The following is a 20373-nucleotide window of genomic DNA, read 5'->3' as shown; positions in this document are numbered from 1 at the left end:
AACAAGGTGTTGACTTATTAAGTGAGAATAATTTACATAAATGTGTGTCCACTGTGCAGTTAGGAGCTAGGCCTATAGCAAATGTGGAAATCTTCTTAATTTTTCTTGACTTAACCTTTCCAAATCCTTTAGAACAATAACAGGCTGTTTATGAAAAGTTCTTTTCTATTGTTTGGAAGGAAGCATAGTTGAATGTGCAGTCTTTGATTCTCAAGCTAATCGCTTCATATTTTGTCCTTATAGGTTTTGTAAGAAGCAGCTAAAATGAAGAAAGTGCTAACCGGAGTTGGAAGCACAGTAATGGACCAAATCCATCAACATAGGACATGGGATAGCAGGCTGCTCGTGCTCCTCTGTGTGGCTCTTCAATTCTTCACGGCTCACTCCTCTATGGTACCTGGTACACTGGAGCTCCAGCTAGATGAAGAGCAACCAGCGGGTACCGTAGTTGGAGACATTAGTGCTGGCCTGCCCCCAGGTGTTACAGCGTCTCTTTACTTCATCTCAGATCATGAGGGAACAGGTGTTGGGACCGACCTGGACATTGACGAGAGCACGGGCATCATAAGGACAGCAAAGGTCTTGGACCGGGAAATACGAGACCACTACAATTTCATAGCGGTTACCATGACAGCTGAGACAGTGGAGGTGACCATTTTAGTGAATGACATCAACGACCATGCTCCAGTATTCCCCAGAAAACGGGCCTCTTTTAAAATCCCGGAACAGACCACCATAGGTACTAAATTCCCCCTGGAACCTGCCTTGGATGCAGACAAGGACCAGCTAACGACTCAAGGTTACATTATAACAGATGGAAATGTGGGCCAGGCGTTTCTTCTTGAAACAAGAAGAGGCTCCAATCAAGTACTTTATCTGGATTTGGTAGTCAATGCCATTTTAGACAGGGAGAAAAGGTCATCCTATACTCTCGTCCTGGAGGCCTTTGATGGCGGATCTCCTAAGAAGACTGGCCAGATGGTCCTGGACGTGACCGTGCAGGACATCAATGACAATGCCCCGGTGTTTAACCAGAGCAGGTATCATGCCATGATCTCTGAAAACCTGCAGCCAGGCAACAACATACTGCAAGTGTTTGCTTCGGATGCTGACGAGGGTGACAATGGCCTGGTGCTTTATGAGATTAACAGGAGACAGAGTGACCCCGATCGCTACTTTGTCATTAACTCCCAGACTGGGATAATAACTCTGAATAAGCCTTTGGACTATGAGATGAGGAAGGTTCATGAGCTGGTCGTTCAGGCAAGGGACAATGCTACACAATCTGAAGTCACCAATGCCTTTGTGACCATACATGTGCGGGACTATAATGACAACCAGCCCACCATGACCATCATCTTCCTTAGCGAAGATGGCTCACCACGCATATCTGAAGGTGCACAACCTGGCCAGTATGTAGCACGGATCTCTGTCACAGACCCCGATTATGGGGAGTACTCCAATGTCAATGTGTCTTTAGAGGGTGGAGATGGAAAATTTGCTCTCACCACTAAAGATAATATCATCTACCTCATATGTGTAGATGAGATCCTCGATCGTGAAGAACGGGACCGCTATGAACTGAGGGTCATGGCCACAGACTCTGGAACCCCTCCTTTACGAGCCGAGTCTTCATTTACCATCCAGGTTACAGATGTCAATGACAACCCACCTTTATTTGTCCAACAAGAATACACCCAGGTAATCCCAGAAGTAATCTTTCCAGGGAGCTTTGTGCTACAGGTCACAGCACGAGACAAAGACCAGGGCCCTAATGGAGATGTACAGTATAGTATCCTGCAGAATCTTGAGACTCATTCCGACTGGTTCAGCATTGATGCCATCACCGGCATCATCACTACGCTCACTCAGCTGGATTATGAGACAGACCCTACTCCTAGTTTGATCGTTGTGGCTATGGACAGGGGTAGACCTCCTCTGTCCTCCACTGCTGTAGTCAAAGTCATCCTTCAGGATATTAATGACAATGAACCTGTTTTTGGAAGCAAGTTCTACAACGCATCCCTTAAGGAGAACACTGCAGCAGGGACATGCTTCTTGGAGGTAGGACTACTACTCTTTATTTGCAGTGGCCCGCTCATCCATCCACCTATCTATCCATCTATCCATCTATCTATCTGTCTGTCTGTCTGTCTGTCTGTAAAATCCAGTTTGTTATTTGCATTTAATTACGCTAACCATTCTTGAAAATACTGTAAATCTGAACAGATGTTTTCGAAACTTGACTTAAACACTCCAGCTGAAAGGGATTTGGACATTTGGGACAGTTTAGTGAAAAGCTGTGTTTAAATTGGAGTCCTTGCGTTATTAGTTACCTGCTGTCCTCTGGCTGAAAGGGTTTTTGCTCTTTATTGGCTGTCCTCATCTTCACCTCACAAAGGTTTCCAGGGTACTGAAGAGGGTATGGCAGAGCTTATTTTAAAAGCAGCGGGCTCTGCCTCTAAATTAGACACAGTCAAGATTTTAACAGCACTTACAGTTTGTTCCAATCTCGAGCTGTTTTGTATGATGAATGGGCTTTAATTTTGACTAAATGGCCTTTTGTCTGACTGTGAAAAATGTGGTGGCACACACAAAAAAAAAAAAAAATGAAAGAAAAGGGCTTGAGTGGCTGGCTGTGATTTTTTTCTCATTTGTGCCCATTGTATGTCTAAAGTTTTTCTTTCCTTTTCTGTTTCGGAGTGAGCAGTAGAGCAGCATTACACCGATGAACTCGGGAACGTATCGTCACATAATAATCCAATTTACACTTCAGTTTAGTGTAACGTGATTTTAAACTGACAGAGGGGCCAGCAGATGGGAAGACAGTAGGACGTAGGTTCTAAAATGAATGAATTATTTGTTTTAAAACGGGGGGGAGAGGTGTGAAGAGTTATCCCAGAGGATTTTATTGCATCTACTAACCTGAAAGCAGTTCAGTGTGAGATTACGACACACATGAAGTTAGACAGATCGGTGTGTTTTGGCCCCTCTTGAACAGTTCTGCTTCTTCTTTCTCATAATTTACACCATATATATATAGCATAGAAATAAAAGTCACAAGAAAAGCTACACCAGCTTACCCAACCCCTTACCTTATCTATTCACAACTTTTCTGACAAATTGAGTCATACAGATTCCTATGAATTAGCAATTGTGAGACCATGTTGCTTGGGTTAGCATACTTAGTATGCTTGCCAAGGCCAGGGTCCAAAGCAAGCTGTCTCTCACGCTCTGCCATAACTGGATGCAGTTGATGGGAGCTGGTTTACAGCTCAAAAGCAGTCGGGAGCAAGATGATACACAGACGGTGCAAATCGCTGCCAAATCCACATCCAAGCATTGCCGCAATGCTCTTGATGAGTGCCTTCTCCCCTTAACAGAGCATTGTAGAAGAAGTTCCCACCACCTTTATGCTCACCCATACAGATCTAAAGTCCAAATGGAATCAAAATAAGCGTATCGTGATTTAAAAGTGAATGATTGTGAGTGTCTGTTACCTTCAGTGCCAAGACGTAATGCGTTTAATTAGATCAAGTGTTACTGTTTCACAGTATTATGGATATATTTACCAATACAAATTTTTTTTTTTTTAACGATATATTTTACTGTCAATTAACATTTTCTGGTTTCATTATTTCATTATTAACTTCATTAACACACATAGCTCCTAACGTTGTTATAGCCAACAAAAAATCAAATGATCTTTTATTTTTAGATTTTCCTATAAGTCCTAGAAGGCCTATTCTTTTGGACATGCATAAGTTCGTTAGTGATTCGCTGATCATTTTAAATAAAGCACCACCGAGATATTGTATACGCATTAAAACTGTGTAATTTGACTTAATTAATGTGGATTAATTAAAACAGCACACTCTCCATCAGTTGGATTATCATAGAGGAAAGATGGCTGAATAGGTTGTACACGGTAAATGACTGAGACAGATGTAGACCAAGCTGCTGTTGTGTATCTTGTGCTAGAACACTTTACCATCTACAATTAACTGTGCCCTCCAACTGTGGCCTTGTCCTTGTCCACCATTTGGAGTGATAAGAGTTTTTCATCCTGACCATGTGAAACGGCCGCATAATTGGTACATTTAGTTAGGACTCCCTTTTCTTAACAAATTGAATAAAGAGGACCATGAACGAGATGGAGTGTGGTTGCGCTGCAGGTTCCTGCTTCACAGTGAGCCAAGAAGCGCCTTTGTCCCATTCAGATTGATTGAGTACCCTACACAATTGCCTGTTAGCATGGGCTTGTTAGCGGTACACTTTATTTCCTTACCCCTTTACATTGCTTTATGCTTGAGACACTCACCATTTACACTTGTCTGTGTCTGGTACCTTGATGGAATCTTGATAACAGTTCCCACATGGAAAGGCTTCATCTTAGTTGTGCTGGTGGAATAAAGCTAGGGGGGAAGGAGGTACAATTACCCCAGTGTGTGCATGGCTGATTGTAGATTATGGTGGCTCCAGTGGAAAAATGAGAGGAGACCCCAGACAGCTGAAGTGTGGAAATGAATGATGACAAGCTCCTGCCCCGAGATGGAAGTGACCAGGATTTGACAGGCCTTCATCTTTTATCTTTGGGTCTCCTGAGCTGTTATCTGATCACACTTCATAAATCATTAGGATAGTGTGAGAACAAATCTTTAGTGTTACGTTTATTCAGACAGCACTTATCATTTCCAGGGGCCCCATTGCTACCTGAGAAGATACTGGATGTTTGTAAGCCAAAGTGAAATATTGGCATGGTCATTATGGGGAGGGAAACTTTCAGTTTTCCATGTAGCCTTGGAGATGTTTCCTGTCTGCCTTGGTAAACCTGTGGTGCAGGGACCTCTATGTTTGTTCAGTCCTTGAAAAGAAATCACTAATATCACATTTCATTTCGCTCTGACAGCCGCAGTGTTTGGGCAATGGACTCAAAGCGCTCTCTTGGTGGGAGAATATAATACATCTATGAACCTTATTGGCAATGGGGTATCCTTATTCAGGACAATTTAGAGTATACTGTATCGTTCATATCACTGCAGGTGATGTGCTTGCAGGCGCTAAAGTGGCGCTAAGCTGTGCTAGCACTTCTTCTAAAAAAGAGCAGCTATAGTGTGGGAAAGCTAAGAGGAGAGAGAAAAACTTGTGAAGACCTGTGAGACCGACTGTGTTTGGACATAAACAGGGAAAATAACTGCTAAGGCGGTAATAAAATAGAATTCTAACGCCTTTAAGCCATTTGTTTTAGTGCTACACTACCCTTATATATCAATTTTCAAAGACAAAATGTGTTAGTGGCCAAAAAGTCTTATTTCCCAGAGCACTGAAATGCATTATGTGGCTTTTTGAGTGTGGCCTGTATGGTAATGATTTACTCTAGTGTGCAGTTAAAAAATTTGTGTTGTAATGCACATTCAGAACAGCGCTAGGCTGTTAACTTCAACTTCCTAGATTGTGTTTCCTTAAACTCCAAAGCAACATGCTCTTTGGGAGGCCTTTTGTAAAGCTGGAATTTCTTTTGAGCCCTAAAACCTTTTATAAGCCCACATTCTCATAAGCTAGCAAATGATCCCGCAGACATGGGAATATCTTTTCGGAAACTGTAAATGAAAGGTCATTTGATTCCCGTTGTATAGTGTGTTTCGAACGAGGAATTTATTTTGTGGTTTTGATGAACTGTGAAATATGTGTATGAAAATATGAATTTTTCCTTCTCACTTCCCAGGCTTGCACAAATATGTAGGAAAGAGTAAGAGCAATATTGTTGGATTTCATACAGACAACGTTGTAAAGAAAGAAACTCGACTATAGCCATAACCGTTCTCACGTTTCAAAGTTATAGGTACTTTTTATATGAGTCGAATCGAACAGATCCTTAATGTCATAAAACGCTTTGATTGACACATCCTGGTAGTTTTTCCTCTAATGCCAGGTTGATGTTGAAGTCTCAGCTATGTTATCAGGTAGCGGAAGACCTCAGCAGGCTTCCCTGTGGGCTGGCTGCCAGGTCAGGAATACAGTGGAAGTCTGTATGCCTCATTAAGCAGCAAACACACTACCACATGGCTGTTTGTTTATGGTCAGATGTCTATTCCTTCCTTCATTCAGTATTTTCATCAAATGCTGTTCTCCTCTGTGAGCAAACTTGCATTGTCTTGATATGAAATGACTTGGTCACACTCCTTTAGCATTAACAAAAGGTGAGCTTTTTTTAAAAAATATTTTTGTTTTTGTGTTTAATGCCAGGCAATTCTGCATAGTGACAAAAGTCTGCATTCTCACCGCTTTCCACAGCAGCTCAGATAAATTGAGCTTGGAAGTGGTTTATGATGAATTCTTCTGGGATAGGAAGTGGGGAATTCAAAAAAAAAAAAAGGTTGCCCAGACAGTCGAACATTGGCTCTTTTCTGCTTCGGGATGAAAATGAGACCTTGTGAATTATAAGGTTCTACCTAGCATAGTTGTAGCTTTGATTTCCAGTTGGTTTCATCGGTTTCCCAGTTTTATGGTGTTGTCGAGGGGGAAAAACATTTCTTTGGTCTAAAGACAGATATCAGATACATGGATGTTTCTTTATTACTGAAGATTCAAAATTCCACTTGGAATAAGATTTAAGTTGGGATATTATAAACTGTATGATTACAAAGCATACCGATACAAGATAAATGACAAATAGTCCATGTTGCTAAGGAATAGAAAATGAATACGATGTCAGCTGCAGGGATATGCAGAGGTTTTGCTTCTTTTGAAACAAAAGAACACAACTCTCCAGCAAATGGCTCCATAGAGTCTTCACTTTTGAAAACGATGCCCCGGTTAATATTAAGAGCTTTCTGAAATAGCTAAAATGACTACTTTAGGTTAGTGCTATTTTACTGAAACCATGTAATCAAGGTGACCACCAGCGCTTACTCATTATAAGTGCTGAAAAACAGAAAATGTATAGCTACATTAGGGGCAGACTGCTGTCTTCTGCCCCTGTGAGCCCTTATTACTTATTGAGGCAGGTTGGTTTTAGGGTCTCTTTTTTTTTCTTTTCATTCCGCTTAACTTCCATGCCTTCATGTTCCCCTCAGCTCTGTGGTTAAAGCACACTGTTTACACAGAGCAGGCAAATTGCAGGAAATGAGACGTACAGCTTAATGTGTTAGCAAATATAATGCTTCCTCAGGCACTTATGGTGGAGGCAAGTGGGGGCATTGAAGTTGGCCTAAATATGGACACACATATGGGCAGTTGGGGATGTCCAGGTCAGAGCCTGTATGCTTGCAATCACTACTGGTTGTTCATCTCAGTCGTTTCATTCAGAAGCTTCTGGCAACTCTAACATTCAATCATCGAGGTGCGAGTGAAAACACTAGCGGGTACAGTACTCAGTATTGACATATTTAGGACTCTCCAGAGTAGTTAGACAACACAATGGGAAGAGGGAGAGGAAAGACTTATGCACAGTCAGTGCTTTTGACGTCGGAGCTTTTTAAAAAGCAGCCATCAGCTCTTATTTGCATGTATTACATCTGCATTTATTCATTTTGGCAGGTAGTTTTACCCAAACTGATGTACAATTGAGGCAGAATGCAATCCAAGCATACACTCTTACAGGAAAAAAGACTCCCCAAGGGTTCTTTGGATAGGTAAGAATTCTTAGCTTTCGACAGAGGTTTTACTTGGAACCATCTCAATTAAGGGAAATATTGTTGTACATTTCTACATTTAAGATTTGAAGACAAATTGAAAAATTCTTAAGGGTTCAAGGAAGTCTAAGAAGCCAACAACTGATCGGAAGCAAGCCGAAGATAATAATAAAAGTAAGTAGTATGGTATGGATAACTGCAAAGTACATTGGTTTAAAAAGTAGTTCCATCTACGCATGCATCATCCCAGGAGTATTAGGTGCAGGGTGAGAATACACCACGGATGGGATAACGATCCATTACGATCAACGCGTTCATACCCTGGGGGCAAGTTACTGTTGGCAATCTGTCTACTGACATGCTTTTGAGAGATGTGAGGATACCAGAGAAAAACAGGAGGACACCCACGTGGGCGAGGGGAGAACATTTGAATATACGAGACAGTATCCAGAGCTCAGGATTGAACCAGGTACCCTGGGGCAGTGATGTGGCAACACTGCCCACTGCACCACCATGGTTTCCTTAAAAGGTGCTTACAAGGCAACGAGAGAAACACACCTGTACATAAAGAGCACACATCTGAATTGGGATCATGAATTGATGTGCAGGGTTAGAAGCACTTTGTGTGACTATGGGAATATGGAAACTTGCTCCACCAACGTGGAACCATGAGTGAGAAGTCTGGTTGTATTCCACTGTAGAGGTATCACCAAACGCCATTCTGTTGTACACCATTGCAATCATGATGATCCATAGACCCTGACTCCATATGCATGACATTCACCAGGTTACCTTATATACTCGCATCTCCATGCTGGTTAATGAACAGTCATCAACAGCATGATTAGAAAGGCTGGCATGAAATATATGTCCTGAAAGCTGATTTCTGATGGGTGCACTGGTGGTGCAGTGGGTAACGCCTAACAACTCCATGGTCTGTGGTTCAATCCTAAGCTCAGGTTACTGTTTATGCAAGGTTTTGCAAGTTCTCCCCGTGTCCTCTGGGGAGTCTGGTTTCCTTCCACATCATCAAAACATGCTGGTAGGCGGATCAGTTAGTCTAAGTTGCCCCTAGGTGTGCATAAATGTATCTGTGTCTGTGTTTGTGTGTGTGCACTGCTCTGTGATGGACTGCTGTCCCTTCTAATGTGTATTCCTACTTTGTGCTGACTGTACGTGGATCCTCCATAACCCTGACCAAGCAGTTACTGATGCTGAATGAATGAATGAATGCTTGTTCTGATTGGAATTATTTGATGTACTGCCTGCAGCAACTGTGACTGTTCAGGATGCCTCAGTTATGTTTCTTTCACACTCTCAATGGGGCAGCCATTTTAGACAATTTGATATGTTGCCTCTGGGCAATAAGAGCTAACCGGCTGACGGCAGCTAAAAGACAAGCTCTCGTTGAGAGGTTTTGTTCTTTCATCTGGTGCTCAGTAACAGTGAAAGTCACATTGATATGCACAATGAAGGTATTTTGTTCTCATAACACATCTCTAATACTGAGCAGTTGCGAGTTGCAGACACTTGGGCTGCATCCCAAACTGCATGCGTCTTCCTTGGAGAGCCTTAGGACTGCAATTGCAACCAGTTTTGCAGTCACGTCTCCATCATTGAACAGTTGATAACGACAACAAAACAGACTTCAAGTTAAAACGATGTAATGAATTGATGCTCATATTCATAAGTTGCTTATAAGCTCATAAGTTTTTATAACTTTTTGTCGCCTCTGGCTTCCCTATTAGGGACGAATGAATACATTTGAAACTTATATCCTGAATTTATATGCTTCTGTAAAGCTGCTTTGTGACAATGTCCGTCGTTAAAAAGCACTATACAGATCAAATCCATTTGAATTGAACTTTACTGATTATATCACTATACCATTGGTGTGTTCTTCTTCATGTGCATTGAGTTACAGTGATTGAGTTACAGCCTTGAATTCCATTGACGTGTCCACTTTCAGGTGTGAGATTAATCCATGGAGTGGAGGAAGAGTGCAGGATCTCATGTAGCTTACAATAGTATTTTTCTTCCAGAGAACAACATCATACACCTTGTAGCTCTAACCAGAGGTGGGACCAAGTCATTGTTTTACAAGTCACAAGTAAGACTCACATCAAGACTGATAAGTCCAAGTCAAGTAACAAACCTAAACAAGTCATAATGTGCTCTTTACCTGATTTAAACGTATCATACCGGCTTTCTAGACAAACCTTATAACTCAATGGGAATACACAGCGTCCTCCGCTAATATAGGCACTCTTAGTAAATATGAGCAAAGAAGTCTGGGAAAAAATGGCGTTTATTGTTTAACCTTTTGATCTTTTGTTAAAAAAAATTCACATAAATACTCTGCTTTCATGGATGTCAATCAATTGCAAACACAACACAGGTTTATCCAAGAAAATATATTTGTTAAATACAGGTGTGAAACAATTATTGGCCCCCCTATGAATTCATATGAGAAAAATATATACACCTGGGTGACTAGGAACAGGAAATTGTTCAACCATGACTTCCTGTTTCACAGGGGTATAAGTATGAGGTAATGCATAACTATGACTATAAAAATGGAATATTTCAGTTCAGTTTCACAAGATGACGTGTGGACTGTTTACATTAAGTAAGTAAGCTCTTTTTATACATTTGTTGTTGTCTAGTGCAAGTTGATTGGTTATGAGACTGGTTGAATGTTGACCTAGGAAAAGTTGATTGATGCTGATTTGCCGGAATTTAATTGCTTGTTGGGGTGGGTGGGTGGGTGGGGTGGAGAACAGTTGATTCACTGCACTCTTTTAAATATACAATTTTTAATCTATGGTTTTGAAAATGTATCAAGTCTTTCCAAGTCAAAGGGCTCGAGTCCAAGTGAAATCGAAAGTCAGGTCCAAGTCATGTGACTCGAGTCCATAACACTGGCTTTAACAATGTCTTTTGAAGCAATTATATGAAGAGCCGAGGCAGCAGGTAGCATCACCACCTCACAGGGGCCCTGATTCGATCCTGAACCCAGGTTTACTCTCCATGTCAAGTTATCCCGATGTCTATGAGGGTTTCCTCATCCCAAAAACATGCCCATAGGTGGTTTGGGTCTAGGTGTAAATGAATGTGTGAAGGGATTTTGTGCTATCAAGGGTATGTTCCCGCATCGTGCCCAGTGTTTCCTGTGTACAGTAGGTTTTGGATTCACTGCTCCATTGACAGGATGAAGTGATCAGTGAAGATGAATGAATGAATAGGCTATGTGAACATTTGGCCATTTTAGGTGAGACAGATTTCCACTAACTGGGTTTCAGTAGCCTTGTAGCAAAACTAAAGAGGCAGCTGTCAGAGACCAAATGTGTTTTGGCTGGGGTAAGCGGAAAATTGCGTAAATTTGATATTTCACTGAACCCCTCCTTTAAGCGGTAGAACTCTCCGGCATCATCAGAAAAGCGATATTTGTTTTGTGTTTTTTTTTTTTGTTTTTTTTTGCATGAAAGCACAAATATTTCCTGAAAGCTGATTGTTTTGCTTTGGTCTATTTAATTTGCTGTCTGCAGTAACTGTTATCAAATGTTTTCAGAGATGGAGATAAAACAAACAATTAATGTTTACAGCGAGCCACATGACTGCAAATGCTGAAAAGCGCTGGTTGTGTCTCTGGCTCTGCCTTGCACTCATTGCTAGCATGAAACTTTTGAATTGTACAATCAGTGTCATTCACAGGAGTAAACAGTTGCGTTTCTGTGCTTCGGACCGAGCGGTCTATGAGGAACAAGGCTCTGCCGGGGCTTCCGAAGCGGTGCACGTTTGGATCAGGGTTTGGGATTGGGAATGTTTGGGAATGTGATTAGCGTGCGTTCAGACATTAGCTGTGGTCTACTCACCAGACTGTCCGTTGCAGGTGAGTAGAGGTTCAGCAACTTGCTGCCAAGAGTCTGTGGGAGTGTGTAAGCTTGGTGATAGATGAGAGGGTAAGCGGGAAGGAAAACATGAGTGTTGTCTCCAGAGGGGGCAGCTGGAGCTGGTTGAGGATGAGTCCCTCTGCTCTCATTCTGTCTGCTGTCTCTGTGTTGTCTCTTTGTTCTGCTTTTCTGTGCGTCTTTTTTTTTTCTTCTCGTTTCTCACACTCGAACCACTTATCTCTTTTGCCTGGCTTCCTTTTCCCCCAACTTTACACAGTCCCTTTGTCCCTCTGGTAAAGTCGTTGTCTGGATTTTGCAGTGTTCGGTGAAAGTGTCTGCAGAGAGCTGCATTTGTTTAGCACGTTGCGTTAGCGTGATCCAGTTACATTCTCTTACAAACACGTAATGTATGCATTCTACTTTTGTAATTGCAGCTCATCGTCCCTTTACGTCTCTGGATAAAACGATTAAAAAGTTTTGCACTCGTGAAATTTGCTAAATACAATTTTCTCAGAATGATTAGCTTGCCTGAAGCTAGTTTTGTACTGTGCTATTTTAAGATTATTACACGTACTGGTGTACAAGATAATCCCAATGAAATATAGTCTTCTATGTCAGATTATGTGATGAAGATTCTCTAATGATAGTCTTGTGATTAAAGAAGATGAATACATTCTGCTTACGTCATCAACCAGCGCAATCTGGCCTCATGCAGAAAACAGAAACATTCTTCAAAGTGAGCTTGAGGTAATAAAGATCTGTTTGTCTGTCCATTACCATGTTATATTTACATTTTACCATTTCCACTACTGGATTTGAAGCTGTCCGTTGAGTCGCGCATAATCCTATCCATCCTCCTAAAATAGGTGGCTTTTAGACAAGTGTCCTCGTAGTGCACACACTGAGATATTAATAAGGAAATTTCTGACACTGCCAACCTTTTCATCAGCTGTGTTTGGTCTCATCCATCGATCCATCTTCTATACCGCTTATTCTTCCTTCAGGGTCACGGGGAACCTGGAGCCTATCCCAGTGAGCATGGGGCACAAGGCGGGGTACATCCTGGACAGGCTGCCAATCCATCACAGGGCACAATCACACACCCATCCATACACTACAGACACTTTGGACATGCCAATCAGCCTACCATGCATGTCTTTGGACTGGGGGAGGAAACCGGAGTACCCGGAGGCAGCACGGGGAGAACATGCAAACGCCGCACACACAGGGCCACGGTGGGAATCGAACCCCCGACCCTGGAGGTGTGAGGCGAACATGCTAACCACTAAGCTATCGTGCGCCTTGTTTGGTCTCGATGGCACTCATCTGGCCGCACGTCACTGTATGCAATCCAATACAATGAATGAATATCATATCATATGCGATTTTTGTCAGTGACATTGAAATCGGCCCAGAAATCTTACAATGTAAAGGCCGGCTTAGAACCGTTGTCTAGAAGTCCACTTTTAAACACACTTCCTCTAGATAAAACTGGAGCTACATAACTGTGAGGACATGGTTAGATATCAGTACTAATGGCAAAGCTCAAGTTCTGTCTGTGTTTGGAAGAACAATAAATCTAATGAGTATGCTTAAAATGTTTTAGAACGTTAGCACATTTAACTCTTAACTTCCCAAACCTGAGTAGTCATCAATATACGTGGCTCTAAGCAATAACAATCAGATCTGCGTTTTGCCTATGCAGAAATCAAATAACCCCTCGGTCATACTTTCATGAAAATGCAATTTGTAATCATTCTAGACTGCTTCCATGTCTTTTGGCTGAAACGTCATAACCGCCAAGAGAACTCTCTCAACAGCCAGAGCTCTTTTAAGAAAGCATCCCCGCAGCCTGCCAGCAGTCTCAGCTCTCCGATTAGACTCTGCCAGTCGCAATAATGAGCGAGGCAGTATATTCCACAGTGCTGACAGTGCTGGGGAACAGAAGTGAGGTCCATAGCCACTGACTGCGGTCAGATTATCCCATTTCATGTTTTGAATCGATTTGTTTGGAACTGTTTCGGATGGCTAATGGGGCGCGTGAAGGTGGCTGAGTGTAATTGGGTTTGACTGCATTTCACTTGAAATAGATGAGTGTATTATGAACGCCGAACAAATGAAGTGTGCTGGTGCATACTTGGTCGAAACACGGCGAGTAAATGACGGTCGTGGTTGTTGATGTTGATTCAAAGACAGATATGTGCTTCAAGCAGAACACCCAGGAGGTGAGGAGAAAGAGAGAGGAATAGAAGAGAGAAATGGTTGGACGAGAACCTTTCTGAACTCTTAGTGAGTGCTGTTTTCAAGCTCTGTTATGGTCAAGACAACTGATGCCTGGTCATTTTGAAAACAGTGGTGTGGGGTTCAACAATGGCGTGTTTTGCATCAGGTGTGGAAGCTAATCTAAGTAATGTGATTGGTTCGACTTCCTGTTTCAAGTTACTTCCTGTTTCAAGTTTCGTGATGGCAGGGAAAGGGTTGTTATGGCTAGTGAAGGAGATAATATGTAACATCAGACATTCATAGGACTAAAAATCTCCAGGATCTGCTCCTCATTTGCAGGTATTCCTGCATGATGGTGTGCTGTGAATCCAAAAAAGCACTGTTCTATGCTGTGTAAGTGTTGGTACCAAAGGAAAATATTAAACAGCAGTAAACAGACGAACCTAGCGCCTACCATTTTGCAAATCTTTTGTATGGAATTATTTCGGATGTAATATTTTAGAAGGAATTGTGTGTGAAAGCAAACCTGCGATTATGGGCCCCTCCACCAAACGACCCCAGAATTGGTTCTAAGTCCAGACTAAATTATTCAGGCCAAAGTGTGAAAACGCTACGGTTCTACACTTGAAAGTCTGTTTTGGTCTCAAATGTACATTTGGTAGATCATTCAGTTCTATCATTTCTTAGCCACCATCTTTGGCATACGCACCCTCCGTATGGAACTTTTAAGCTCGTAGATCAGCATCGCAGGTCTCTCAGATGCATTTTAATGAACAAGAATGTGCTTCCTTTCATAGCACATTTTGAGTCCTGTTATAAATCATGGTAAATATTCGTCTGGTGGGGCTCTTCGTTAGAACTTCATAAACTCGTTATGTGTGAAGGTGGAAAGTTGTGCAGCAATCACTACCGTATATTTCGCTCCAGATCAACACAAAAATGCACCTGCGGGACTCGAATGAGCACCTGCAGGAATGCAGGAGGAAGACAGGATTTACGATAGACGAGAACCTTCTCATATGTCTCATGCGTAACTCATACCAAGGAAACAGATTTTTAGTGAATCCCTCCAAAGCGGTGACACCATCCATCACACTCTTTCCTTATGGTATATAAATACGAGGGGTATTAAACTGTCCATCTCGAGGAAGGCAGAAAGACCTTTTGGACCTTCTCGCTAAACGTGAATGGAAAGACGGTGACCTATGGCTCGACCTCTCATGCTTTTTACTAGCTGTTTGCCTAGCCGCTTTAACTTTTCCTCTATTAAAGAGTAATTCGCTGAGCCTCAAAGGACATACCAGGAACACTTCAAGATGGATTGCCCAGGAAAGTACTAAATGACAACGCCTTCGTTCTGTTCAATGAATTTTCAGTCCTATAAAAAAGAGCTTTCTGTAGAGCGGTAGCACAGATGATCACGATACAAGAGTGTTAGGAGATTGACGATGATCTGTAAAAAAACAGGCGCCATTGTGGAGGAATGAGGTTTGGACATCTGTTTCCTGCTATGACTCGAGCCGAGCTCGAGCGCTAGAAAGGGTGGACGAAAAGGTGTCTAATACAGTCATTATGCGACTGCAATATAAGACTCAGATCTCCGCTCCAGATCTGTCATGCTTTATCATCTGCAAAGGGACTTGGCTCTGGGGAGAAAACTCGCCGAAATGGCTGAAGCAGCCTCGAAATGAGGTTTGGTTTTCCAACTGGCACATTCTTCATAGATAAAGCGTTCTCTCTGAGACTGAGACTGAGAGTACCTCCAAGATGCCAGGCTTTGTGCTGCAGTTCAGAGATTGTTTTCTTATATAAAGAATTCTTGTATATGGGATCATAGAAAGCTTCCTTGGATTTGCTCCTGCGCTTATCTTTAGGGCAAAATCACCGGCGCTGTCCTTTCATCAGCTCTTATTTATACTGATTGACCTGAAAGCCGATGAAGTGTGTAACGCATGACGTGAGTTCTGCTCCAAGTCTGACTCTAGTGCAAATGCATACTTTTATCAAAGCCCGTCAACATCACAGTGCGCTAAGTTTTTTAATGGTGGGTACTTAGTCGGTTTGCTTCTCCAAAAGCTTGAAAAAAAAAATGCTATGATAGTTCACATCTACCATCTCAATCACTGCCGATGACGTGTTATGGAGGCTTAAATAGCGATGTGGGCTTAAATAGATTAGCCTTAATGGATGCTAAATATCGGTGGCATTTCACAACGGCCATGTTTACAATTGGATCGGCTTTGTATTGGCTGGACTCTATTTGTCTATTGTTGTTGATATAGATGTTTTCTATTCCAATTGAGTTGAGTTATTAAAGGGTTATTAAATCAGGTGGGTTTTGAAAGGATTATTAGGCTGCATGTGAATGTGTACACACTGTATTAAACACAGTGGTCAGTGATAAACTGCGTGACTCTATAGCCTGGGTCAGGGATCAGCCACAGCCTCTACTTATTTATATGTGCGGTTTTTTTTTTGTTTATTTGTTTGTTTTTTCTCTCTTGGCTTTTAGTGGTGGTGTGTCATATCACAGCAAACCAGTGACTACATTTCTCATCCTACACTGCGGCCTACAAACATGGCCGCCCTGGACTGCAGTTCCCAGAACACTCACATTCATTCTAATCACGCACACCTGCATCTGATCTCACACACTCACTCCACAGTTTAAACTCTTTAAACTCACTCTTTTTGCGAAGTATTGAGTGTTATCACCGTACCAAGCGTTTGTACCCTGTTCCTCGTTTTGTTTCATGTTCATTGATGTTCCTCGCTCTCGATTCTTGCCTTGCCTAGTTCATGCCTGTTTACAGATCGCCTGACCCGTTGCCTGTTTCTTGACCATGCTATTGTCTCATGATTTGGATTTGTCTGCCTGCCCGTCTTAATTAAAAGCTCTTATCTGCACTTGCTTCCGTCCTAACCTTCATTACGTGAATATCGTGACATGGTGGTTTTCGGTTTCACCAAAAAAAGTGAATCTAGATCCATTTCAACCCATTTGTTACCAACAAGGAAAACAGCGTTTATGCCAGAAATTCACCTTTATATTTATATTTCTTTATTTCTCTCTGGTAAAGAGGTAAGCCTCTTTAGGCCATTCACACCAGTCAGCTCTGGCAAGCGTTATCCACAGGGTTGATAAACTCTCCCAAAGACCTCATTGATCATTGTATAACCATATAAAACTTTGCTACATTTTGTTCCTCATATGCCTATTCAGAATTTCTGGACTGTTTCATGCTGTGGTGAATATTGTTCCAAGCAAAAATAGCACTGATTTGTAACTCAAGTAATGCATCCCAGAGTTAATACATTGAGTGTCAACATTTGGAAACCTGCAAAAGCCCAGAAAAAAAAAACGAAAAACGGTGGTTTGTTTTGGACTGGAAAGGTACCCACCGCAGAAAACCATTTTTATTAACCCAGAGCAATGCAGGGGTTTTGGACATTTTATTGCAGGTAAATTGTTTTAGTTTGTCTGAGTCAGCATGCCATAAATCACTAGCAGAGTCAGCATCGACTTTCAGCCTCTGTCGCCATTGCTGTCAGCACTGCTTACACGCACTTCATTATTTATAAGCCTCTCTTCTGGTGGTGTTCCACAGTGTGCAGAGTTCAGTGTCCCGATGAATCTGTACCAAGGCAATTAGTTTTAGTGTAGATCCAAGAAGAAGTCCTTAAATGGCTCCCTTGATTGCTGGACAGGCGAAGTTCATGCTATTCCAAAATCCAGAGCTTTGATGAGAGCCATTTTATGAGTGTGTGTTTTTGCCATTTTTTGTTTGCCTGATTGCGTTGCCATTGATAACTCGTTTCTGAAACAATTCTTCATCTTCAGATGAAATCATACCACTGAGACTCTCATTATTCATCCACATATCTCAGCATTGTTGAATTCTCAAATCTGATTGGTTGATTAATTATGTATGAATTAATTCTGAAGCAAACCACAGGTTTGTATAATTGTGCCGTTTCTAATGTGTTGTCGTTTCTATAGTAACAGTTAATTCACTGGGACTTTGAAGACTACTAATAACCAAAGTCTTTGTCTTAAAATAAACGAATGGTTGGCATATCATTGTTGTGTAAAAGGAATAAAACCCCACTCCGTATAAATCTCCACTTCATCACAGGACACGTCCCATCATCCTATGTCATGTTTTATTCTTTATTCCTTCTTTGTATAAGGGTATTATAATCTCTGATTCAACTTTAAATCTCGACCCTACCATCAGGTCTCATGTCTTTTTAAGGAACGCTAATTATTTGAACAGTAAAATTTTTGTTTTTGTTCACCGAGTTAGAGATCCTGATGTGTCTTTGTTGGAATTTGAAGCTGAAGCAAAAGAATCTATGATCTGCAGTCCCACAAATATGGCTTTAAGAATGATTATGATTTAACTGGGGTTGGGGGGTTGGCAGTGGTGGCTTTGACGGTTAAGGCTCTGGGTTACTGATCAGAAGGCCCAAGCACTGCCAGTCTGCCACTGTTGGGCACTTGAGCCCTTAACCCTCTCTGCTCCTGGGGGCGCTGTATCATGGCTGACCCTGCACTCTGACCCCAGCTTCCTGACATGCTGACATATGCGAAGAAAAGAATTTAACTGTGCTCTAATGTATATGTGATCAATAAAAAAAAGACTCATTATTTACCATTCATCAGTATTCCATTGATAAAATAATATTTCGCACACACACACACACACACATGATTAGACACTTCCTTGGCACCATGGCTCCTTGGAGTGGTCACTCCAGCACAAGAGAACAAAAAGAAAAAAATGTAATGCAAAGCGTCCGGAAGGAGACTCTTAAGAGCTCACAGGAGGAAACAGGAAGAAATTATGACAGACATACTGGGGAGAGGGGCCCGCATAGACAAGGGGGTGATATGACTGAAAGGCTGGATGAGTGGAGGATGGACAGGAGAGAGAGAGAGAGAGAGAGAGAGAGCATAAAGGAAGTTTCTTAGCTTTGTAAGTGTGAACGCGCATTGAACTGAAACAACTACAGGGAGGGAGGGTGTCTGATTGAAACGTGGATACAGTCTTGCAAGTCCATCTTCTATATATCTCCAGAGAATCTGGATGTTTTTGTCACTCAGTATCGCCAAGAGCCACCTACTTTCACAGGAAGGGGCTACAACATAAACAGGCTGGTGTGCAACTACCTGGAAACAGCATGGCTTAATATAGTCTCGCAAACCAGACTTCAGACTTCTAGCGCGTCTGAGAGCGAGACAAGGATGCCGTGAATCTTGTTATTTTTTTTTTCTCACTCCAGTGAAATGTCACAGTATTCACGATTGTCTAACGTGATGAAGCTAGGACTAGCTCACGCTCATGACACCTTCATGTTGTGTGCTCAGATCTTCCTATTTTTTCCTTGATTGCCTTCACCTCTGCGTCAGTTATCAGTCTTCTTCCTTCCCTGCTGGGAAACAGAACATCCCGCTTCTTTTTGTGTTTATCAGTGACCTTCGAGGCCAGACGTACCCTCTTACCCAGCAAAGGTTAATGCAACTCTGTGAATGAGATTGTGATTAATGAACGTGGTATCACAGCGACAGAGTTTATTCAAAGAAATAAGAGCAACCTTGGTTTAAAGGTCATACATCGCTTTTATCAGGCGGGGGCTTTTTTTTCCCCCCACAAAATAAGCCACTGCTCTTGGGGCCCAGTGTGTTTATCTAGTGTGTGTGATGTGTACCGAGCTAACACTGGCAGCATGACAGCCTCGGAAGCACACGCATCCTCCCCCTGTGCTTCTTTTATTATGTGCTTTCTCCTTTGGTTCTGGTTTGTGTCTGGCTGGAAGACTTTCTCTGCCTGGTCTGTGTGTCCGCCCGGCTTCTGATAGACGATCAAGGCGGTCCACTGAAGTGCCAGCGTGATTAGATTGACTTTACCATCCATTTTCCGTCAGACAGTTAAATAGAGAAGGGCTATCAGAGTAGAAAAGACAGAGCCTCAGTATCCCACACCTACACAATGCACTTTATCGAACCATCGAGCAGCTGAGACATGTTGAACAGTATTACACCGCAAGTGCAGACTGATTACACATGTCTCCGGATGTCCATTACGACTTAAATCGATCCATTAAACGATCTTGTAATTTGTCCATTTTAAGTCCTGGCTTGACGTGATATGGTTATTAAACAGTTCCCTTTTTTTCAGCCATCTTTCCTACGTCCTTGAAAAGATGCGTTAAAAACTTTGGCCGAGTTGTAAAGGTTTCATGGAAGTCTGAAAAATATTCCTTCATCATTTTTTCCCCTTTAAAAACAATATTTGAAACGTTTTTGTGCTCATGTACCACATATACAGTATATATATATCACAGATACTGTATATGTCAGTTTATTTATTTTTTAAGTTGTCAGTATGTAAGGAGTAAAACACTTGGGGGCATGTTGTTATAGGAAAATAATCAATGATGGAATGGTGGGATACAGTGTAGCGCATAGCATAGTTACTGTTACTACCTCTAAGTTGATTGTTTTCCTGTAACAGCACGTCCCAAAGTATTTTATTCCTTTACACCACACCATTTGCCAGCGCTAACAATTTTCCATCCATCCATCATCAACCACTTATCCGTTATCGGGTCCGGGGGGG

The 20373-nt window shown here is 41.9% G+C and overlaps 1 protein-coding gene across 1 annotated transcript in view; it reads left to right on the top strand.

Moving 5' to 3' along the window:
- Positions 1-20373, top strand: part of dchs1a (dachsous cadherin-related 1a) — a 122258-nt gene that overhangs the window by 15407 nt on the left and 86478 nt on the right. Inside the window, exon 2 of the mRNA XM_053647679.1 lies at positions 244-2064. Within this exon, the coding sequence (XP_053503654.1) occupies positions 265-2064 (1800 nt within the window). The 5' untranslated portion in view covers positions 244-264. The remainder of the gene's footprint in view (positions 1-243; positions 2065-20373) is intronic.

The sequence above is a fragment of the Ictalurus furcatus genome, chromosome 17 (assembly GCF_023375685.1).
Source record: "Ictalurus furcatus strain D&B chromosome 17, Billie_1.0, whole genome shotgun sequence".
Taxonomy (NCBI): domain Eukaryota; kingdom Metazoa; phylum Chordata; class Actinopteri; order Siluriformes; family Ictaluridae; genus Ictalurus; species Ictalurus furcatus.
Note: the sequence above shows the minus strand (reverse complement) of the source record. Positions and strands in the feature narration are given on the sequence as shown.